This window comes from Apus apus, chromosome Z (assembly GCF_020740795.1).
Source record: "Apus apus isolate bApuApu2 chromosome Z, bApuApu2.pri.cur, whole genome shotgun sequence".
NCBI lineage: Eukaryota > Metazoa > Chordata > Aves > Apodiformes > Apodidae > Apus > Apus apus.
Window position 1 is genome coordinate 72036486 of NC_067312.1, and position 19354 is coordinate 72055839.

Consider the following 19354-nt stretch of genomic DNA (forward strand, 5'->3'; position numbering starts at 1 on the left):
GTTCAGCCATGTTCTCTGCTATTTTGCCACATGCCAGAGAACTTACATTGGCACTTAGTCCCTTCCTGCTCTAGCAGATATCTAATCCGCTTAAGCTTATGCACATCTGTAAGTTTCTTAACACCCTTACAAAACAGGATACGAATTACTGAAAAGACAGGACAAGGATTCTGGCTGTAAGAATTAACACTTTTATGCTCTCAAGATTACCAAGAATCAGAACAGACTTCTTCGTTTGCTTGCTTTTTACTAAGCGAGAGTTATGGATAGAAAATGTATTCATTTAGGAACAAGTGATAAGAAAAATTACTAGAACAATAAACATACAAGATACATCATTGAGCTTGTCCTTCCCATTAAAGGTTTGCCTTGGCTATTTCAGCATGTCAATTGTAAAATTGCAGACGTTATGCTACAGAGTCATTCCCAGGAAAGTTATTAGAGAGCGATATGTCCTTGCTGTTAAAACATTGTAACATGGGGAGCAGTAATAATAATAACAACATATAGGGGCAAATTGTTCTTTGTTTTTATCTGATTTTTTTTTTTTTTTTTTTCTTCTCTTGCTAATTGCATCCAACAGCCCTAGGACTGGGCAATATACAGAATGAACTTGCAACACTTACAGCTTTCCATTTCTGTGTCACCTAATTGATTTTTCTACTGATTTTATTATATTCTGAAACTAAGGCTGCTTCTTCCAACATGAAACTGGAGGACTACAGTCCTACCAATGATATAGAGTACTTTCAAGATTCATGTTGGTTGACTTTGCTCAGAATCTACAAGTGCTATATTGAAGTAGTCAGCAACAAGAATGCACAACTTCCACCTCAAAGATAACTTTATTTCAGGGAACCTCATCATTACCACTCTTACTTATTTTACTTAACTGCAATTATTTGTAGCCTGACCTTTAAAAACTTGCATCAGAACAGTTATACATGGATGTAGCTTCCATAGGCTCAAAATCTTTGAAACACAGAACAGTCAATGTGTTTAATGTGTATCCCAGACACAGGTACTCTAAGTGTATATGCAGAAAAAAAAAGTATAACCATAAAAAATTAACAGCTTTTCAAAAGGTAAGGTCCTAAAAAACCCAGCGGAAAAATCATAAATATGTGCACACTCATATTTGCATCCACACCACTATGCTGGCCTTCACTAATTCTGTGGGTCCTTTCTGTAGAAATCAGAAGGAATTTACTTCACTTCAGACTTTCTTCCTAACTGACACTTAACCGTGTACAGTCCTTCTGTACTATACAGTGAAAATGTGGGAGTAACTGCCCTCCCTGTTTTTCTTGGGATGACTCATCCTCTACAGGTTTGTATTTCTTTTCTTTGACTGCAAGACTGACCTACGTAGGACTCTTCACTCCTGAAGAGGAAAGCAGGCTGAGATGACATATACCCATGCTGTTGCTGCACTGCTGTCCAAGAAGAAGACTACTGCCCAAACAGTCTTGGCACAATTTAGTGAAAAATGCGCAACTGCCAACAATGAAGGCTTCAAATTCATATCTATGCAAGTACTGGCACTCATACTGTGCATAGCACCATTAAAACCTTATACTAATGGAATATTGTTTGGATTACAATGTCTATTATGGCAGGGTCTGGTTTGTTGTTCATGCAGAATATACTTGCCATCTTTAAGGGCACACTGAGAGAAGTCCTTAGCTTTGCTATCATGAACTACCTTTCTAAATGACCAGCCATTCTGCAAATGGGTCATTATTCAATACTTATTTATCCTCCAGAATTAATGTGTAATACAAAGCCTTTGCAGCTAAAAACTACTTACACTGATTGAAAAATTTCTTTCTCTTATGTTTTCACAGCCAATCCAATACTTTCAAGGTGGTCATAAGACAGTTTAAAACTAAAATAAGCACAAAATAAGCTGCTTTAGGATGCTATTTTTGAACAGAATCCTTTTCAACAGGCTTGTTAACCTCCTTCCAAATCCTTAACCAACATCTACTCTTGGTTTGCTTTCACTAGTATTTGCTTTTTACACACACACACAAGCACACACACACACACACACCCCCCATTTCCACACATCTATGCCTGGATAGGAATCTTTGATTGCTTTAATCCAATGTAATTATGGTATTTCACCAAAGATTACTGTTGTGTTTTTTTTTTCTTCAGTCTAGCTTTCATTACATGTTTCCACCAAATTCCATTTCCCAATGAGAGCACACGCGTCACTCACTACATGGCAAGTCAGATCAAAGTGCTGAACCAAATGAACATTAACTGCATCGGGGAAATTGCATTAGGAAAGAGTCTTCTTCCAGCTGGAAGAGGCACCTGATGCAGCTCAATATGAAGTTGTACAATTGCTAGCACAAGCATAAAGGAAAAATCAAGAAACTAGGAGTAGGCTGGAAGAAGGAACCAGAAATAAACAGACTGCATGAAGGAAACAACTCTTCTAACAGCAGCCAAACCAAGACAGATCATGCCACTGCAGCCTTTTCTTTTGTATGCACATATTCAGGCCTGCTCGCTCTGTGCCCATGCACAACTCATTAATCTCATTTCATTGCCTGCCCACTCCCTTCTCCTTCCGCAATTTCTTGTCCCAGTTTCCATCACTTCTCAGATTAAAACCTGTCCTTTCTAACATGAGAGGATTTTGCCATCTGTTCTCTGCCATGGTTAGCTTTTTACCATGTTTTCTCCTGTACTGCGGTTCAACTCCTTGGAAGCACAGAGAACTCAAAGAGCAGCAGAGCAGCACTGAGATCCCTGGAGCAACTAGAATAGTAGTTTGTTCTTCTTCATCGTGTTTGCTCTTGCTCCATCTTCAGAGGATGAAGTAATCAATATCAAATTCACATAACCTTGTCTTTTAACTGCTAGTTCTGCTCTTTGTATCTGTCCAAGCAATGTCTAGACATCTGCAAGGACTCTTCTTGGGGAATACTGCTTCCCGGATAGAAAAGTACCTACATAAAGCTACCCTATTGCTACAGAGCTGAAACCAACAGACAGTGCTGACATTGCTGTAACCTGAGACAAAGGTGTCATGTTTCCCTCCGAGGTTGACTTCTCCATCTGTTCTGCCCCTGCTTGCCTTGCCACAAACATGCACTGGTAGCTGGTACGGCAGATTTGACTGCCCCCACCTTCAGACAGCACTATGTACTGCTGGTCTTCCTGTAAGAGTTCTTAGCTCTGCTGGATTAGGAGCTAACTCTGCTAAGTGAGAGTGAACTAAGCCTACCTCCTTGGCTGACCTTGTGGACTTCTCCACAGCAGTAATAAAAGCAACCACACTGTGAAATTGCATGCCCCAGCTCCAAATTATCCTGAACAGAAATACTTCTCTGTAGAATAGCTCTGAGAATCAAAATGGGCAGGAGAACACCTCCTGTCCTTAGCCTTATTATGAGAAATATGAAACTGTTTGAGGCAAGTTCAACCTAAGGCAGATGACTGGCATGGAAAACATCCGTCTCTCCGGTAAGAAAGTGATAAGCAACCAAAATAAACTGTTCATTACATAAAGCAATAGCTACTTTAGGGGGCACTATGTGATTTTCCACTTGCATTTGTACACTGGGATGACTGTTGTACACGCATCACAAGTATCAATCTCAAAAACTACGCAGAATATGGAAAAATGCCCATGTATGATTTCCTCAGACAGCTGACAGCACTGCAGGCTAATCTCAAACTCCTAGCACCCTTTTTGTCTAATCCTAAAATGAAGTGAGTGATTTTGCCAAACTGAGTTATTTTTATGATATATGGACAAACACTCACTAAAGGATAGCTTGAAAATACTAAATAATTTCCATTCCTGACCTAAGCAAGATTTCCAGCTTTTAAATGTGACAGCCTACTGTAACAGCCTTCAGTGCCACATGGCATCCGGAGCTATCTTTACTGCATAAGCCTCAATTCTATTAGAATAGGGTTCAATATGACCTTTATATAATGTTCTGACTTAGTCTGTATTTTGCTTGAAATATATGGAAAATTATTAACAAGTTAGCTTCAGGCACTGAAAAATAACATATGCACTTCAAGAAGAAAAAGAAAAGGAATCATTACAGATATGTAAACCAAATTAAGCAGGAGAGTAAATCTCTGTTATAGACCCCGGGGGAACAACAAATCCTTTCTCTTAGAATATGGAAAGATGCTCTTCCCTTCAGAATGTGTGAAACAGAATAGCTTTGCATACCACAGCAAAATAATTGTGGTCTAAAAGGCATCTTGAGAGCATGCTGTCACAAAACTCCAATACTTCGGCTGCTGCTGTACAGCGGGCAGTGAATTGAAGTCCTTGAGACTAGATCAGATGCATCTTTGAAGTTTTGAGGTTGAGTGAGTATGTAGATTAAATATCTCATAAACTTTTTTGAAAGATTAATTTCAGTAAGCTAGGGACAACTGTTAATTTTGGTTTCTTTTTATTTTCTGATAATAAGGATAAAGGAGCTACAATTTCAACCTACTGGAATTGATAGAAGGCCACTAAGGCATTATATTTGGGAAGAAGAGATACCCTTGTGAAATCCAGTTTCACACCCACAATAAAGTACTCCTAAGGCAAACGTACAGTATAGCCAGCATGTAAGGAAATAAGGACAATTCCTTTGTAAGTATTAACCTCAATAAAATCTCAAATGTTTTCCATTTGAACTCATTACAAAACTCTACTCCGAGAATCAACATGTCACCAGCACTTTGACCAACTGGATCTCTTCTGCTCTTTGATGAACAGTGCAGGACCAAACGGCAAAAGCATTTGCTGACATGAAGGTAGGAAAGACCCTGAAATACTGATTATATTATTCCTTATATTACATATCATCATATTATGTTCAAGCAAAAGACCTATCTAATATTTGAATCATAGAATCACAGAACCGTTTGAGTTGGAAGGGACCCTAAAGATCATCTAGTTCCAACCCCTCTGCCACAGCCAGGGACACCTCCCACTTGACCACGTTGTTTCAAGCCCTATCTAACTTGGCCTTGAACACTTCCAGGGATGGATGCCCTGGCAGTCACAGCTGCTCTGGACAAGCTGGGCCAGTGTCTCACCACTCTTACTGTAAAAAATGTCTTCCTTATGTCCAATCTAAATCTACCCCCTTGCTGAACTATCTAATATCAAACCATTCTAGATTAAATATAAAGATATCTAAGATGGTGCTGAATAGAATCTTCATACCTTCCATCATAAATAGTTAAGAAAAATCAAAATCTTAACAAATTCATATTATTGTTTTACCTCAAAACAAAAATAAACTGGGACAAGGGAAAACCTGGGATTTTAATAATTTCATGTCTTGTGTTTTAAATCTAGTAAAAATGCTATTTCAGCAAATTGTGAAATACAAAGCTATTTAGAACAAGAAAAAGCACTTGTTTTGTTTCTTCTTTTTTTTCCAAATATGTGACTCACATTTTTACAATATTTTTACAATACAAATACAAATACAAATACAATACAAATACAAATACAATACAAAAAATTCCCTTTTGTTTTGTTTTGTTTTGTTTTTAACTCACCATGTCCCATGAACATTTTTATTTCCACCAGAAATTATTAAATTAAAATTCCATTTGTAGCTAATACAACACTGCACACTGGCTTTATATCTGTAATTTAGTAATTTTTTACTGGGTTTTGATCAGCAAATTAGTAATTTTTAGCACTTATGTCTGGCAAATGCACATTAAATATGTTGCTTTGTAGCCTCTATCCTGTCAGTTTCCAGAGCACCATAAGGGGAAACCCAACCAAAGACATAGGTATCTTTTTTATGAGTACATAATTTCCAGTCCATCATACATTACGAGCTAGAAAGTAGGTGCTGACTTTGCCATTTCAGCATGCAATTCACAAAAAAAACAGTGGATGTGTGCATGCTGGGCCACTATACCAAGGAAGGGCTTGTGGGTCCATTATCTCCACAAGAAACTGCCCAGTTTGCAGTAAGGCTTTCACTGAGTCCAGTGCCAATTCCTGGGAGGTAGCACATCTCAGGGAAGCCACATTATTTCTACCTAATATGCTACTAGTCTAAATCAAAATTACCTAAATGTTAATGTGAATAGAAGAGAAAAATAGTAACCCCCCAAAACAAACAAACAAACAAAAAAAAACAAGTCGAAAAGAAGGCAGAACTCCATTATTACTATTGCACTTTAGAGGATGTCTAATAGGAAAACTAACAGGTTGTCTCTTAAAAAGTATCTAGTGTATGTCCAGTAAGTCAGGTTTGAAATACCTATTGGTTAAAATAATGTGTAACTGCTTTTCATTTTTCATCTTCTTCATTTTTTTTTTTGCAAGTACAATGACTGATCCATAGTTTTAATAGGCAAAGAAATCTGAAGTTTTCTAACAGAAAAAAAACCCAAACCAAGTAAGTTGGAAGCAATTTAGCTTTTAGTTACTGCTTAACATCATGCTCCTAGTATAAGGTTAATGGACAAATCCTAAGATTTTTTACACATCTGCTTTTTATGACTCTCTGAAAACTCTTCAGTGTTATCTTAAGTACAACTTTCTTCCTGGAACTTCTGCTGTTGTGCTTTTCCAGCCTAATGATTTGATTTATTTTTCTGAATTGAACTTAATTCTTGAGACTTTGTAATAAAAGTCCCCTTCTCCACTTTATGTGGCAATTTCAACATCTGTTGTTCCTCAAAAGTGTGGGGTTTTTTCCCTCGTGTTTCACTTTAAGAAAAAAGAAAGAAAAAAAAAAGCTAAAATAACTTCTATAGAAGTCGAAATTTTAAATAAGGAAGGTTACATATAAAATATAACATGGCATTGTAGAACAGAAATTATTTTCTATGGGAAATAATAGACTGCTTGTATTAGCTGCACATAGATGTACAATGCAGCTGTGAATACATGCACATACTGTGCCACAAGATTCTTGTCAGGATTACTTTTTAATAATGTCTTTTAAGAAGAAATTTCTATCATATATTGAGTGTACAATCTCTTCAACATCTAAATTCCATTTCAACAATATTAAACTCTAACTGTAAAAGACCTTTTCCTCTCATAAAAGCCTAAATACATTTGGACATTGTATATAGATGGAATACAACGACACAAAAGCCAGTTAATAGAAACACGAGGCTTAAAAAAAAATAAAAATTCAGTGACAAAACCAAGGAATGGCTTCAGTTAAGTGATGCTCTCAAAGGACGCGTTTATTATTTCAGTAAAAGTCACAGTGTAAAGGGAAGTGTACAAAGTCTTGCATGTTATGCTATGCTCTGTCTCATTGTGTCTTGGAAGAATTACTCTTTGATACCTTTAGAAATTATTCCAGACTCCTTGAGCACAGAGAGGGGGACACATAAAACCATGGAAAAACACCATTAACATGCAAAGCTTCAAACAGCAGGACATCCAACAGAAGCTGATACATCAGGCTTAAGAACAATTTGCAACAAAGCAACCTCCTCCTAGTTCAATAAACAGCACTAAAAGACTCCTGCCATTTGCATAGATAGGAAAAGAACCACAGAAAGAAATCTCTAAGAGAACTGTCCTGAGATTTGCTTAGCTTGCTTTCACAGAATGCAGGATCTTCTAATAAAACTATTTGATTGATCTGAAACTCAAAATAAATAAGCAGATATGTGGAAGCAGCTCCAAAGAGTGTTTAGATGTCTACCACAACATAAACCCATAGGTAATTAACTGGAATGGAAAAAGAGATCTAGATCAATGTTTGTCCAGAAGTAGGGCTAAGGAAAACCTTGTTGAAACTGTGAGGAATATTTGAAAACCTAATGTTTTAGCTTTGGTTAAAAATTATGCATTAAAGAAAGTATGCTTTTTTCTTAGATTAAATATGTTTAATGAGTTAAGATTACAGTTCATTGGACTGAAGCATACTGAGACTGAAGGAAACGCTGTGAAATACCATTTGTAAAGAGAGATACTCACAGGGCATTTATTATTTCAGGACAATTGATCTACAACCTACTGCTTACAACAATCAGTAAAATTTTAGGTAACTTCACTTCTACAAGACTACTCACAGAGGGCATTGTCAAAGAAGATAGATTCTGTCCCAAAGTGCAAAGTATGGGAATAAGTAATGTTTTATCCCTTTGATCAAAAAGAAAAAGAAATTCTAGTTTTGATCCGGATCACACATCAATTAAAAGTTTATGATGTTCATAAAATGTTCAGATAATATTTATCATCTTCATTAAATTAACACACTAGTTGCCAGTTTAGCCTACCTCATATTCTTTAATAAGTACAGGTATTTTTTTGAAAAATACTACATTGCCCTCCAGTTGATCTCACCTTTTCAGCCCTGCAACTGTTAACACTAAGTGGAGTCTTTTTATTTCAGTGTTTAGAAGATAATAATAAGGTATTTCTAATGATTTTGAATGCTAAGTGCTGATTTCTGGCCCTTGAAGCTGGAAGCATGTGATACTTCCTCCTCAACATACTAGAAACAACAGTTTAATTACACTTCACTAAGATAAATGTCACAAACTGGAGGAAACTTGTGGTTTCTCTTGGAAAAGCACAAAATGTGGTAGCTGACAGAACTTGATTTCTGTCTATACAAGGCATATCCTGCTGAAATTACTGTGAAAGGCTCCAGGTGACTGTATGAGGCTTTGAATGAAGCTTCTATTTATTTTTCAGCACCCATGCATCTTTCAAACTGCATGACTGCCTTCCTACTCAGAGGAAGAAGTATTTGTTTTAAGCAGAACACAGAGTTTTGTAAACATCAATATAATCTGAGCAATATGTTGCTTTAAAACAATCCCATAAGAATGCACTGATCTATTGTTTTCAAATCAACAATATCTCATCATATATTAAAGCAAAATCAATAGAAACTATATATTATAAAGCAAGACAGTATTTCTTACTAAATTTTAAGATAAAAAATAATGTTAGGTAAAGAACTGCATTTTGTTAAAAGATTTTCCTCTGGAGAAGCTATAACAAGAAATACCTTTCTAACAAACAGTAAAAAATAACTTCATTTTTACATGCATGCTCTTCATCACTAGATTTTTTTTTTTTTCCTGCTCTTAATTAATCAGTCTGGTTTTGATTTTGAGTTCCCCAGGATCAATATAGTGCACTGTATTGTTAAAATTTATATTGTACTTCTAGGTTTCACTTTCATTAAATAGCCGAAAGTGTTACTGTTACAATTATTCACTTACTTTTGCAGGTATTTAGTCATGTTTCCTTGTAACACAATTTCTGAGCAGTTGAGATTTATTTGCACAAATGTTTACAAATATGTGTTTCTTTTCGCATTGTAAATCTACCATGTACTATTTATGCCAGAGGCATTTGTTCATCTGTCCAAAACCAAGAATAAAAACACTCTGGTGCTGTGTGTTTGTGTACTTCTAGCTGTTGATTTGTCTGTGTGGAAATATCTGTCTGTGTAGTTGTATCAGTGCAACTCCCACATGTATACTCTTACTGCAGACAGCTTTCTCTCACAGAATAACTATAATGAAAAGGTCATCAGTCTTTCCACTAGGAGTTTTCATACAGAAAGTTACACTGGTATAGCTGTTACCACATAAATAATTGTGGTACATTTTTAGATGCCAACAAACCCTGAAACATTAAGAATAATAAAAATAATGGCTAAAAATTAGGTGTTGTTCATTCAAGCAACTACAAGTAAGTAAATTATTTGTTCAGGGGAAAATATTTGAAAAAGTATGTGTAAAAAGGTATAAAATATATTATTGATAATGGATGAATTCAAGGAGATTGTGACTATTTAGGAATATTCTGTGGTGGAGCAATGCTCAAAACATTGTAAATTATTGGCTGAGCTTTGCTGAACACAACAATTATGTGGAGAACTACAGCAGCAATATTACAGCAGACAAAAACAAAGCAGGCAGAAGTGATTAAATACAATCCATTTAAATGAATACAAAAGCAAACAATGTCATCTGGCACTCCAGAAGAATAGGGCTCCTGAGGAACTGAATACAGAATCTACAGGCTTTTGTGAAACTATTAAAATTTCAGCTAGTAAGCCTAATAGAGACATGTAGTGGAGCCCATGCAGCTGTCTTATAAATTCCACTTGTCTCCTTTTACACATTTTCAGCTGATGTATCTGGTTAGCTTGGCCAGCCCACAGATACAGGTTTTCACAAAAATGGCAGTGATGTTCAAAATGCAAAGAGGAAGGCCATTTCTTCATGAGAAGCTCCACTGGTCACAACAGAAATTATGGTGTTACAATGTACAAACATGGCAAGATTGTCTTCAACAGTACTACAGTGCATTCTTATATGCCCCTAAACTCTGTCTCTACAAAATGTGCATACCTAAACCAATTCCAAAAGGAAAAGCAGGTGCTTTTTTAATCTTTCCTACGTAAAAAAAATAATCTTTTGCAACTGACACTCCTATTGAGCAGCTCCAATAGGTTTGTATTAAGATATTTTCTATGACAATTTCAAGACTGGCAGATCTCTCAAGAAATGGATAGTTGAAGACCTATGCTTAATAATTGCATACTCCTCAGGGGTATGTTAGTACTCTACAGTTCTTTCCTAAATTCTCCCATTCTCTGCTTTGCAGTATTTTTTCCCATCTCAGTAATGGTGTCTTCCCATTCCACTACTACCTTAATGTTAAAAGCTCCCTTTTGCTCCTTTCTGTATTCAGTGCTAGTCTTAACTACTCTCCTTCTCTTACATTCTACGCTCGGCTTTGTTCTCCGTCCCTTCATTTATTATTCTCCACCGTACCCTAATTACTTATATTGCTCCCAAGTTGTAAGTTAGTGCTGTAAACAGTGTTCAATCCTTTCTTGCCATCTTCCTTCCTTCATTCACTTTCCTTACCTTTTCTCCTTTGGTCCTCTTGAGACTTTTAATGCTTTTAACAAGCCACTATAAAGTGACTCACTATTCATTTAGCTCACTGAGTTTATACAACTCAATGTCATTTCAAATATGTAAAGCTGTTTAGTGGCATTCTTCTTTGGTGTGTTGCCTTCTTTTTCTTTAAATACTCCCAAGCTAATGGATTGCCAATTAATTAGAAATAGTTAATCTTCACAAAAGAATAAACACTATGTGTTTCTGTCTCTTGGGGAGCTCCTAAGCTAATTTTTATGACAGTGTTGTTAACCGTTCTCACTACTTGGCAGCCTGTCAATGGAAATAAAAGTTTGCTGAACAGATATCCAGGCCACAGTCTGCAGAACACTATCTTTGAGCAGGATGCTTCTGAGCTAGCTGTCCTTTCCTTCCTTCACTGCTTCCTCACATGCTGCACGGTCTTCAGGGATAACAGTTTTTGGGAGTTAGGCAAATGATTGAGCTTCGCTGGCATAAAGACAGATAAAAACCACAGGTGTTTTTACTCTTGATTGCTTTTGACCTGTTTAATTTGTTTGTTTGGTTTTGGTTTTTTTGTGAAGTCTGATGTACCAGCTGAACCAAGGAAAGCAAAAAGGAAAGTGGCAGAGAAGATTCTGAACTAAAACTGGGGGGGGGTTTATCTCCTACTGACTCCGAACTGAGGGAAAAAGAAGACATAAGGAAGGCGAGAAGGCAGAAAAGAACCCAACACTGATATGGCTATTTAGCATGTGCTATACAAAATTAAAAACTGTTAAAAAGATTTTTTAAACGGTAGATCTCAAGTAATGGTTACCATGATGTAGTTGTATTAATAAATTATTCGCACCTGCTGAAGTTGGCTCCTCTTCAATTGAAGCTGTGCAAAAAGGAGGTCAGGGGTCGGGGGGGGGGAGGTGGAGACAGGGAAGGGTAAGTGGAAATGAAAAAGAAGAGAGAGAGAAAAAATACAAATTAAAACCCCCATATCATCCTAATTGTTATATAATTTACATTTTCTTAATATATCAGCAATAAGACATTAAAAAAAGATTCCAAATCTATCAACTTGAGCAACTAAGCTAAAATGAGCTTAATCACACTCTTAATGTTTCTCTATGATGTGGCTAGTAGGATAGGCTCAATACTGCATCAGCAAAGTTCAACAGAAGTGTTTCAGTCAGCTTCCTGGCAGACAAATTCACAGACAGAGCGAGGTGTTGTAGTACAGAAAAAGGAGCTGATCTTAAGGTAAACTTCCTAAGAAACTGACTGCAGGACCCAGTTATTTGGTTAACTAATGAAGACTGTTGTCTGATGACAAAGCTAAGCCAGCTACTGCTTAGCAGTTAATGACAAGCACAGTTCACACCTTTTCCCCATCTCTCCATCCTCCACCCATTCAGTTCCCTTCAGTTTCTTCTCGATTTGGTGCTGGCAGTAGTGACTTAATGATCTTGAAATTAAGTGGTTAGGAAACAAAGATGGCAGTTTTGGGGGTTGGCTTATTTTTCTGGTAGGGTGGAGGCAGGGGTTGGGACCAGCTGCTCCTTGATTTCTCCATTCCAGATGTTGATTGTCTGTATTGTCTTACATAAAAATCTACATCTTCATATCAGAACCTTTCCTTTTTGGCAATAGATAGCCATTAAATTACCTTAAGTTACCATCAGAAAGCACCTTTGACTATAGACTAGTTATTACCTACACATTCAAAAGAAAAAAATAAAGTATTCAAAGTAAAACTGTATTTTTAAAATACATCTTGACCTAGTTCTTTCTCTCCTTGCAGTCAGTATGTTTTATATACACATGCTTCATAAAAAAGGTTTTCTCACAGTCTTGCAAAGTTTTCAGTGACAGAAAAAGGATCAATCAAGTGCTTTTCACTTGAATACTCTAAAAGCACCTGGAAGCCTGAAAGGACCCTCCTTAAGTGTGATGTAGATACTGTCTTACAGTTCTAAACACAGGTACCCATTCCTTTATTATTTCTATTTTAAGAAGCCTCTTTTATCAGTTGGAGTGGAAGCTCTTTATGTTTTATTTGTTGCAGAATCACTCCCATATAAACAATGTTCCTACAGCCAAGCATGGCAAACACTGATCCACCCTGGCAGCTTCAGAGCTTGGTCTTGGCATCAATAAGGATTTCAAACATTTTCTGAAAGAGTGGTGCCGTGCTTGGTAAATTGACTTTTTGCCTTCAATATCACTCCCATGTTTTATGCTGGGAGAGATCAGGAAAGGAGCAGGAAGATCTTTCCTCTTTTTAGTGAAACTTCATCATACATAGCAGAGACCATGTCAACAGACACTGACTGCATTTGAGACCAAAAGTGAACCTTGGTTAATTCAATACAATATTCTATATGCAACTGTATGTATGATAACTAATGCTGGATACATCAGTTATTTCTGACTGCAGAGTAATATGGTGTCCTTTTGGGGGCTGTCAAATCCAATCGACAGAAAGTAATTAATTACTGTCTGAAGAACCAGCCAACCATCTCATCTCTAACTAAAGTTTCCTGAGGCAAATAGGTGATCTTTATTTATGCAGCCTGGTGTTCAGATAAACACTTAAGAAGGCTACATTACAATGCATTACATTATGAAATGCCTATTCTAAAATGGCCTAAACAGAATAATTAATAGGCAAATCTTTCCCTTTTGTAATTCCTATTTATTTATTTATTCTTATTTATTTGTTCCTGTTTTTCCTAATTTATTGTCTAGAAGTGTATTTTTAAACTAGATTAACTCATTTTGAAGTGCATGTATGTAAAAATCACATAAATCTTTTAAATTTTACAGTAGTACGTGCTTCTTTTTTTCTGTATACTTACTGAATTTAAGTAAAATGTGTTTGTAACAGTAGAGGATTTCAAGACAGTGAAAGAAGAAGAGTACAACCCTATATTTGTTTTTTAATTTAACTAATCAGATATAGCATTATTACAATAATATGACAGCTGATTCCCCAAAAAACGAAACTGAGTATTTAAATATTATGAACAACAGAATCACAAGTAAATAAACAAACTATAAACTAAGTCAATCAAGCATGTTGTAATTTCTCAAGGAACCAGTGGCAGAGAGGACTACACAGACAGAACAGAACCTGAAAGTTAGACAGAAGTTGCATTATTAAAGTTTACAGATGTGCAAGATCTGTATTAGCTGCTTAAGCAACAAAAAATGAAAAGTACTAGTGACTGTGCATAAAAACTGCTTAAAAAGAATTGTCCAATTATACAAAGACTATTCATTCTATTTTCAGACTGGTATTTGAATAATATTCTTAGACTTACTTATTGCTATGAATACCAGCATTAGCAATTCAAAACTGAATTGTTATTACTCTGATAGTTGTTTCAGTGGGACCATTCTGCACTTAGGTACACATCTGAAGGAAACAGGATAGCTGAATCTCAGCTCACACAAATCATTCAGATGCCAAGACAACTCTGTCAATTAATTTTACTTTCCTGTTTATTTAATTAATTTTGACTACTTGATTGATGGTTTAGGCTCTGTCAGGACTACAATATGTTCATTTCTTGTCTAACTTAGACTGGAGTTACTGAGAACTGCTTTCGTAAAATGCGAAAGTCTTAGTTCTACTTATCAATGCTGTACTTCGTAGCCATGGACAGAAATTAAAGATGTATATTAAAAGCAGATATGAAAATGCAGTTGTGAACTTGTTTGTACTCCATGCACACTTTTTTAAAAAAAACCAAACAACTTAATATCTTGCTACATGTGCCAGGACTTATTTCACACCTCCACCCCCTCCCACAGCTTGATAAACTATTTTTCAAAAAGCATCCCTCAGTAAGCTATTGCATACTCAAAGAATACACTATTCTTGCTTTACCATACCAGCTCAAATGCCATGTCAGCACTTTTCTTTTCAATCATCAAGTAAATGCACTAAATGACCACACAACAATCTCCTACACAACACCACTATTTTTTTTTTTTCCCCATCAGCAGTGATTTACAACTTTAAGTTATTTTAAAAAGCTATTTATAGAGTCATTCATCTCCATACTTGTTATCTGTAATTTACTTTCTTATTTCAGAGGGGTGGAGAAGGAGAAAGCTAGAATTGCCTTGCTCAACTGAGCAGTGACTCCCTGTGCTGGGTGGTGGATCATCATCAGCCTGGCTTTCTCCTGGCTCCAGACCAGTAACACTGGCACAGAGGAGAAAGGTGTTGGATAAAAAAAGCCCGCACAAATGTCACAGACATCCCCAAGTCATGGTCTGACAATAGCACTGCACAACCTTAAACTGTAAACTACTCTGCAGCTTCAGAGTTGCAGAGAGAACATTTTTTTTCTCCTTTTAATGCATCTTTAACAATATATAGTAAGACATATGGCAGCACAAACATTAGATTTTATCTTCTTGCAGAAAATCTGATGTTCACTTGGGAAAACTTAATGTTTTCTGTAGAGGTGAGCATTACTGCATGACATTTGTGGGGAAAGAAACCTCCAAAAACATGAGCAGATTTGTAAAGTATATACCAGCATACATATCATCCAACATATATTAGCTTAGAAGAGATAGATTATATGCTTGGATAGTATGTGAACAGCTATACCAGACTTGTAACTATTTTTGTTACAATAGTGAAAGCCTTGACAGGTCTGGAAAAAATCTGAACTTTGAAGGATAGGTAATTTGAGGAAGGAAGATTCAGTGAAATGGTGTGCTCTACTATTTTAGGTATTATGACATGTTACATGATTTTTGTGTTCATATTAAGACTCGTATGAATTATATATTAACGTGAAATATGTTTGCCTTTAACATTCAAATACAATGTAAGACACACAAAGGAATAAACTGTATATAACATTGTGGAAAAGCCTATGCAAGAGGTCTACAAAATCATCCAAATGAACCACCTGCAAACAGTAGAATCCAAGAGCAAGTAACATTTTTCTGAATGCAACATAAATATATATATATTCTGTTCAGCATCAAATCTCAGGATCTCAGAGAACCTGCATATTATGAAGGCTGACTGACCGACTTCCCAGAGACTCATCATCAGTCATTAAGAATATGATCTTAATTCCACAGATGTTTCACCGAAAATACGTGCCTAACAAATCTGTCTCTTTACCCACTGCCCGTTCGACAGGCTTGAGTTCAATCTTCCATGAACTGTCTCAATTTTTGGTTCTCAACACTGTGTGCAGTATTGGCATGACTGATGAGGCAACCCATTGTCAAGCCACATTTCCACAAAAGCCCCTCTGCACCCAATCTAAGTCTGTCCCACACTGTCACATGAAATGTGCTAAAGTCACCTGCAAGACACAGCTCAGATGATTAACGCTATCTCACCAAATGATGACAACAAACTCAACCAACTCAGCTGGCTGCCACTGTAACAACTGATATAAATAATTGTCAGTCCTAGTTACAAAAAGGAGACATAATCCCTAAGAAAAATACAGATTTGTTTTCAAGATGCATGAGTCTAACGAATCTGGAAAATGCATCATTTATGCCATTCGGTCAACGATACCTCTGTCAGCGCGAGTAAGATGTTTTTATACTGCAGTTTTACAGTGAGGTTGGGTTTGTTCTGTTGCTGCGTGTTAATTGTAGTTGTAGTAACAGGACACCAGCTCATCCTTCCCCATTTACAGGCCCTTGGGAACAGCAGTGCCTCCTTCTATGTTCAGCTGGTTAAGTTTTGTTTGCACTCATTCTTAACAAAAAACCCAAAATAAAACAAGAGGGAGGACACCAGGCAACTCAGTAGTGCATTTCAGAGATGACTCACTTTGAACTGATAAAACTCTGCTTGAATGACAGATATTAAATGAAAAACTAAGTCAATAATTAAGAAAACTTAGAAATGCCTGTGGCACTTGGTAGAGGAAACCTATCACTCTTCATAAGTTTACATCCACTTAAGCACATAAAGCCTATAAGGAACTTACTCTTTCTTCTCTTCCTTGTTTTATTTAAAGAAATAGGTTTCTAACAAAAAGTGGGTATCTGAATAAAATTTCAAGTATTATTAAAATATTGAATCTAAAATCTAGAATAATATCTTAAAATGGCAGTGTTAGAAATGCTAGTAAAATTACTTAATTAATTCTCACTAGTTTTCCTTTTTTTCTAAGTATCAGGGACTAGTGCTGAACATGTTTAAAAATGAAAGAAAAGATTTATTTAGGTGAAATTTTGTATTGTGTAGAGCACAAGATTAGATAGTGATTTTTGTGGTGACTGCCTTTACATTTACAATTCTGTAGAACAAGTCAGTTAATGGAGTGCCCACCAAGCCTAGTACAAGTCTAGCATTTGGCAGGATGTTCTTAAGGAAACCAGCATAAAAAGATTTCGTTTAAAAACAATTATTCAGTTCTTAGACAGCTCCAGTTCTTGACAAGTTTTCAGCATCTGCCAAAGGCACAACAGTACTTAAAGTTGTAATTCTGAAAGTAGGAGTAGTTTGTCATGACTTGAAATATCACACAATTTTACATGCATACTGACACATGCTGCAAAACACAGTTTTGAGAAGATCTGCATGTTCCAAAAAAACAAAGAATGCAATCAGAAAATATCCTACCACTTCTATGTACAAGAACAAGAGTCCTGAAATAGCTAAGTGACTAAGATGGTAGAGTGAGTTACAGCAGTCTTTGCTTCTTTAAATTACAAAGACGATTCTCTTAACATCCAAACGCATACTCCTAAAATTAAATACTGAAAAAGGCCGTAAATTCTAGTTAGGATTAATTAGGTACATGCAAGCACCTGTTTCACTTAGGGATGCAAAAACCTATGTAGGATATCCCCATAATTACATATAGAAAGTGCGTTCCAAGCCAAACAATTTTGTATTTTCAGATTTCACTCACTTGCCTGAAGCTTTTTCACTTGGTTGTTTTATGTGTTTCAGGGGAAATTTGACCAGCTATTCTTCTGTGAATGAAGAACTTTAAAATAGCATCATATGTCACACTGGAAAGTAATAATGTTGATGATTTTTTTGTTTTCTTATGTTTTACTTTATGGGTATTCTCCCTCTTGGGAAAACAACCAACCAACCAACCATAACCCACAATAAAAGCCCACTCAGTTATTCATAGTATATGTGAGTTTAGTTTTGGATTTTTACAGCAGGCTGGATTAGCTCTCTCACTGCAGATGTGTACCCCAGTGCTTGATCTAGGCCAAGCCCGTTCCTTTGTACTATGAGGAAAATGTGCTGCATCTCAATCTGCAGATACCAAAGGCTGACCGAGGGCAGTTTGATCTGCTCTTGAATACAGTTTACTCCAAGCTGGGAAACTCTTGGCACTCTCTGTGCAAGGAAGGAGAGCAAAGCCTTCTCAAAGCTACAAAAATTAAAACTGAAACAAAGTGGGACTGAGATAAGTAAAGGTTTAACAGGGTCTGAGCATCACTGTATCTTCCACCAAAAATAAGAAGGTAGATTTACTACCATGCTACTTGACAATAGCCAGTATCCAACCTCCAATAGAATGAGGAAAGCTTAAAAAGACAATAGACAATCCTCAAAACAGAGCAGAAAATAGGAATTAACACAAATGAACCTGAACTGTATACAGTCCTGTAACACCACATACCAACTTCAATGCATAAACTTTCTGTAACACTATTGTGCCATTTCTCACTCCAAACTAACCTCAACCACAGTCATCACATGAAAAGTCTTTATGTTGCATAAAGATGAAAAAAAAGTTTCCAATAGTCACTGTTGCATAGAAAATACACTATATCACAAACCTGCACAAGACATGGGACATACAGTTCTCTGTTCAAATGCCTTGCTTGGTTCATAGGCTCTATAGAATTATAGAATCATAGAAGAGTTTGGGTTGGAAAGAACTTTAAAGATTCTCTAGTTCCAACTGGAGACACCTCCCGCTAGACCAGGTTGCTCCAAGCTCCATCCAACCTGGCCTTAAACAGTTCCAGTAAGGGCGCAGCCACAGCTTCTCTGGGCAACTTGTTCCAGTGTCTCACCACCCTCACACTAAAGAATTTCCTCCTAATTTGGAACCTAGATCTACCCTCTTTCAGCACCAAGCCATTACCTCTCATCCTATCACTCTAGGCCCTTGTAAAAAGTCCTTCTCCATCTTTCCTGTAGCCCCTCTGGGTACTGGTAGGTACTCTAAGATTTCCCTTGAGCTTTCTCTCCTGCAGACTGAACAACCTCAACTCTCTCGTCTTCATAGCAGAGGTGCTCTAGCCCTCAGATCATCTTTGTGGCCTTCTCTGGATTCACTCCAACAGCTCCATGTCCTTTCTGTGCTGGGGAAGGACTCCAGAACTGGACACAGTACTGCAGGTGGGGTCTTACAAGAACGGCATAGAAAGGGAGAATGACCAATTAAGTTTTTTAAAAAATCCAAGTCTGTAGTTTATTTTTAGCATGACTGAGGGCCGACACACTGCTTTACTT

The 19354-nt window shown here is 36.7% G+C and overlaps 1 protein-coding gene across 2 annotated transcripts in view; it reads right to left on the reverse strand.

Moving 5' to 3' along the window:
- The window catches only part of EDIL3 (EGF like repeats and discoidin domains 3), a 247748-nt gene that overhangs the window by 135588 nt on the left and 92806 nt on the right, over window positions 1-19354 (reverse strand). Inside the window, exon 3 of one of the 2 annotated variants that reach the window (XM_051643224.1) lies at window positions 11726-11755. The exons of the other annotated variant lie outside the window; for it this stretch is intronic. Coding sequence (XP_051499184.1) covers window positions 11726-11755 — 30 coding nt within the window. The remainder of the gene's footprint in view (window positions 1-11725; window positions 11756-19354) is intronic. 2 annotated transcript variants of the gene reach the window in all.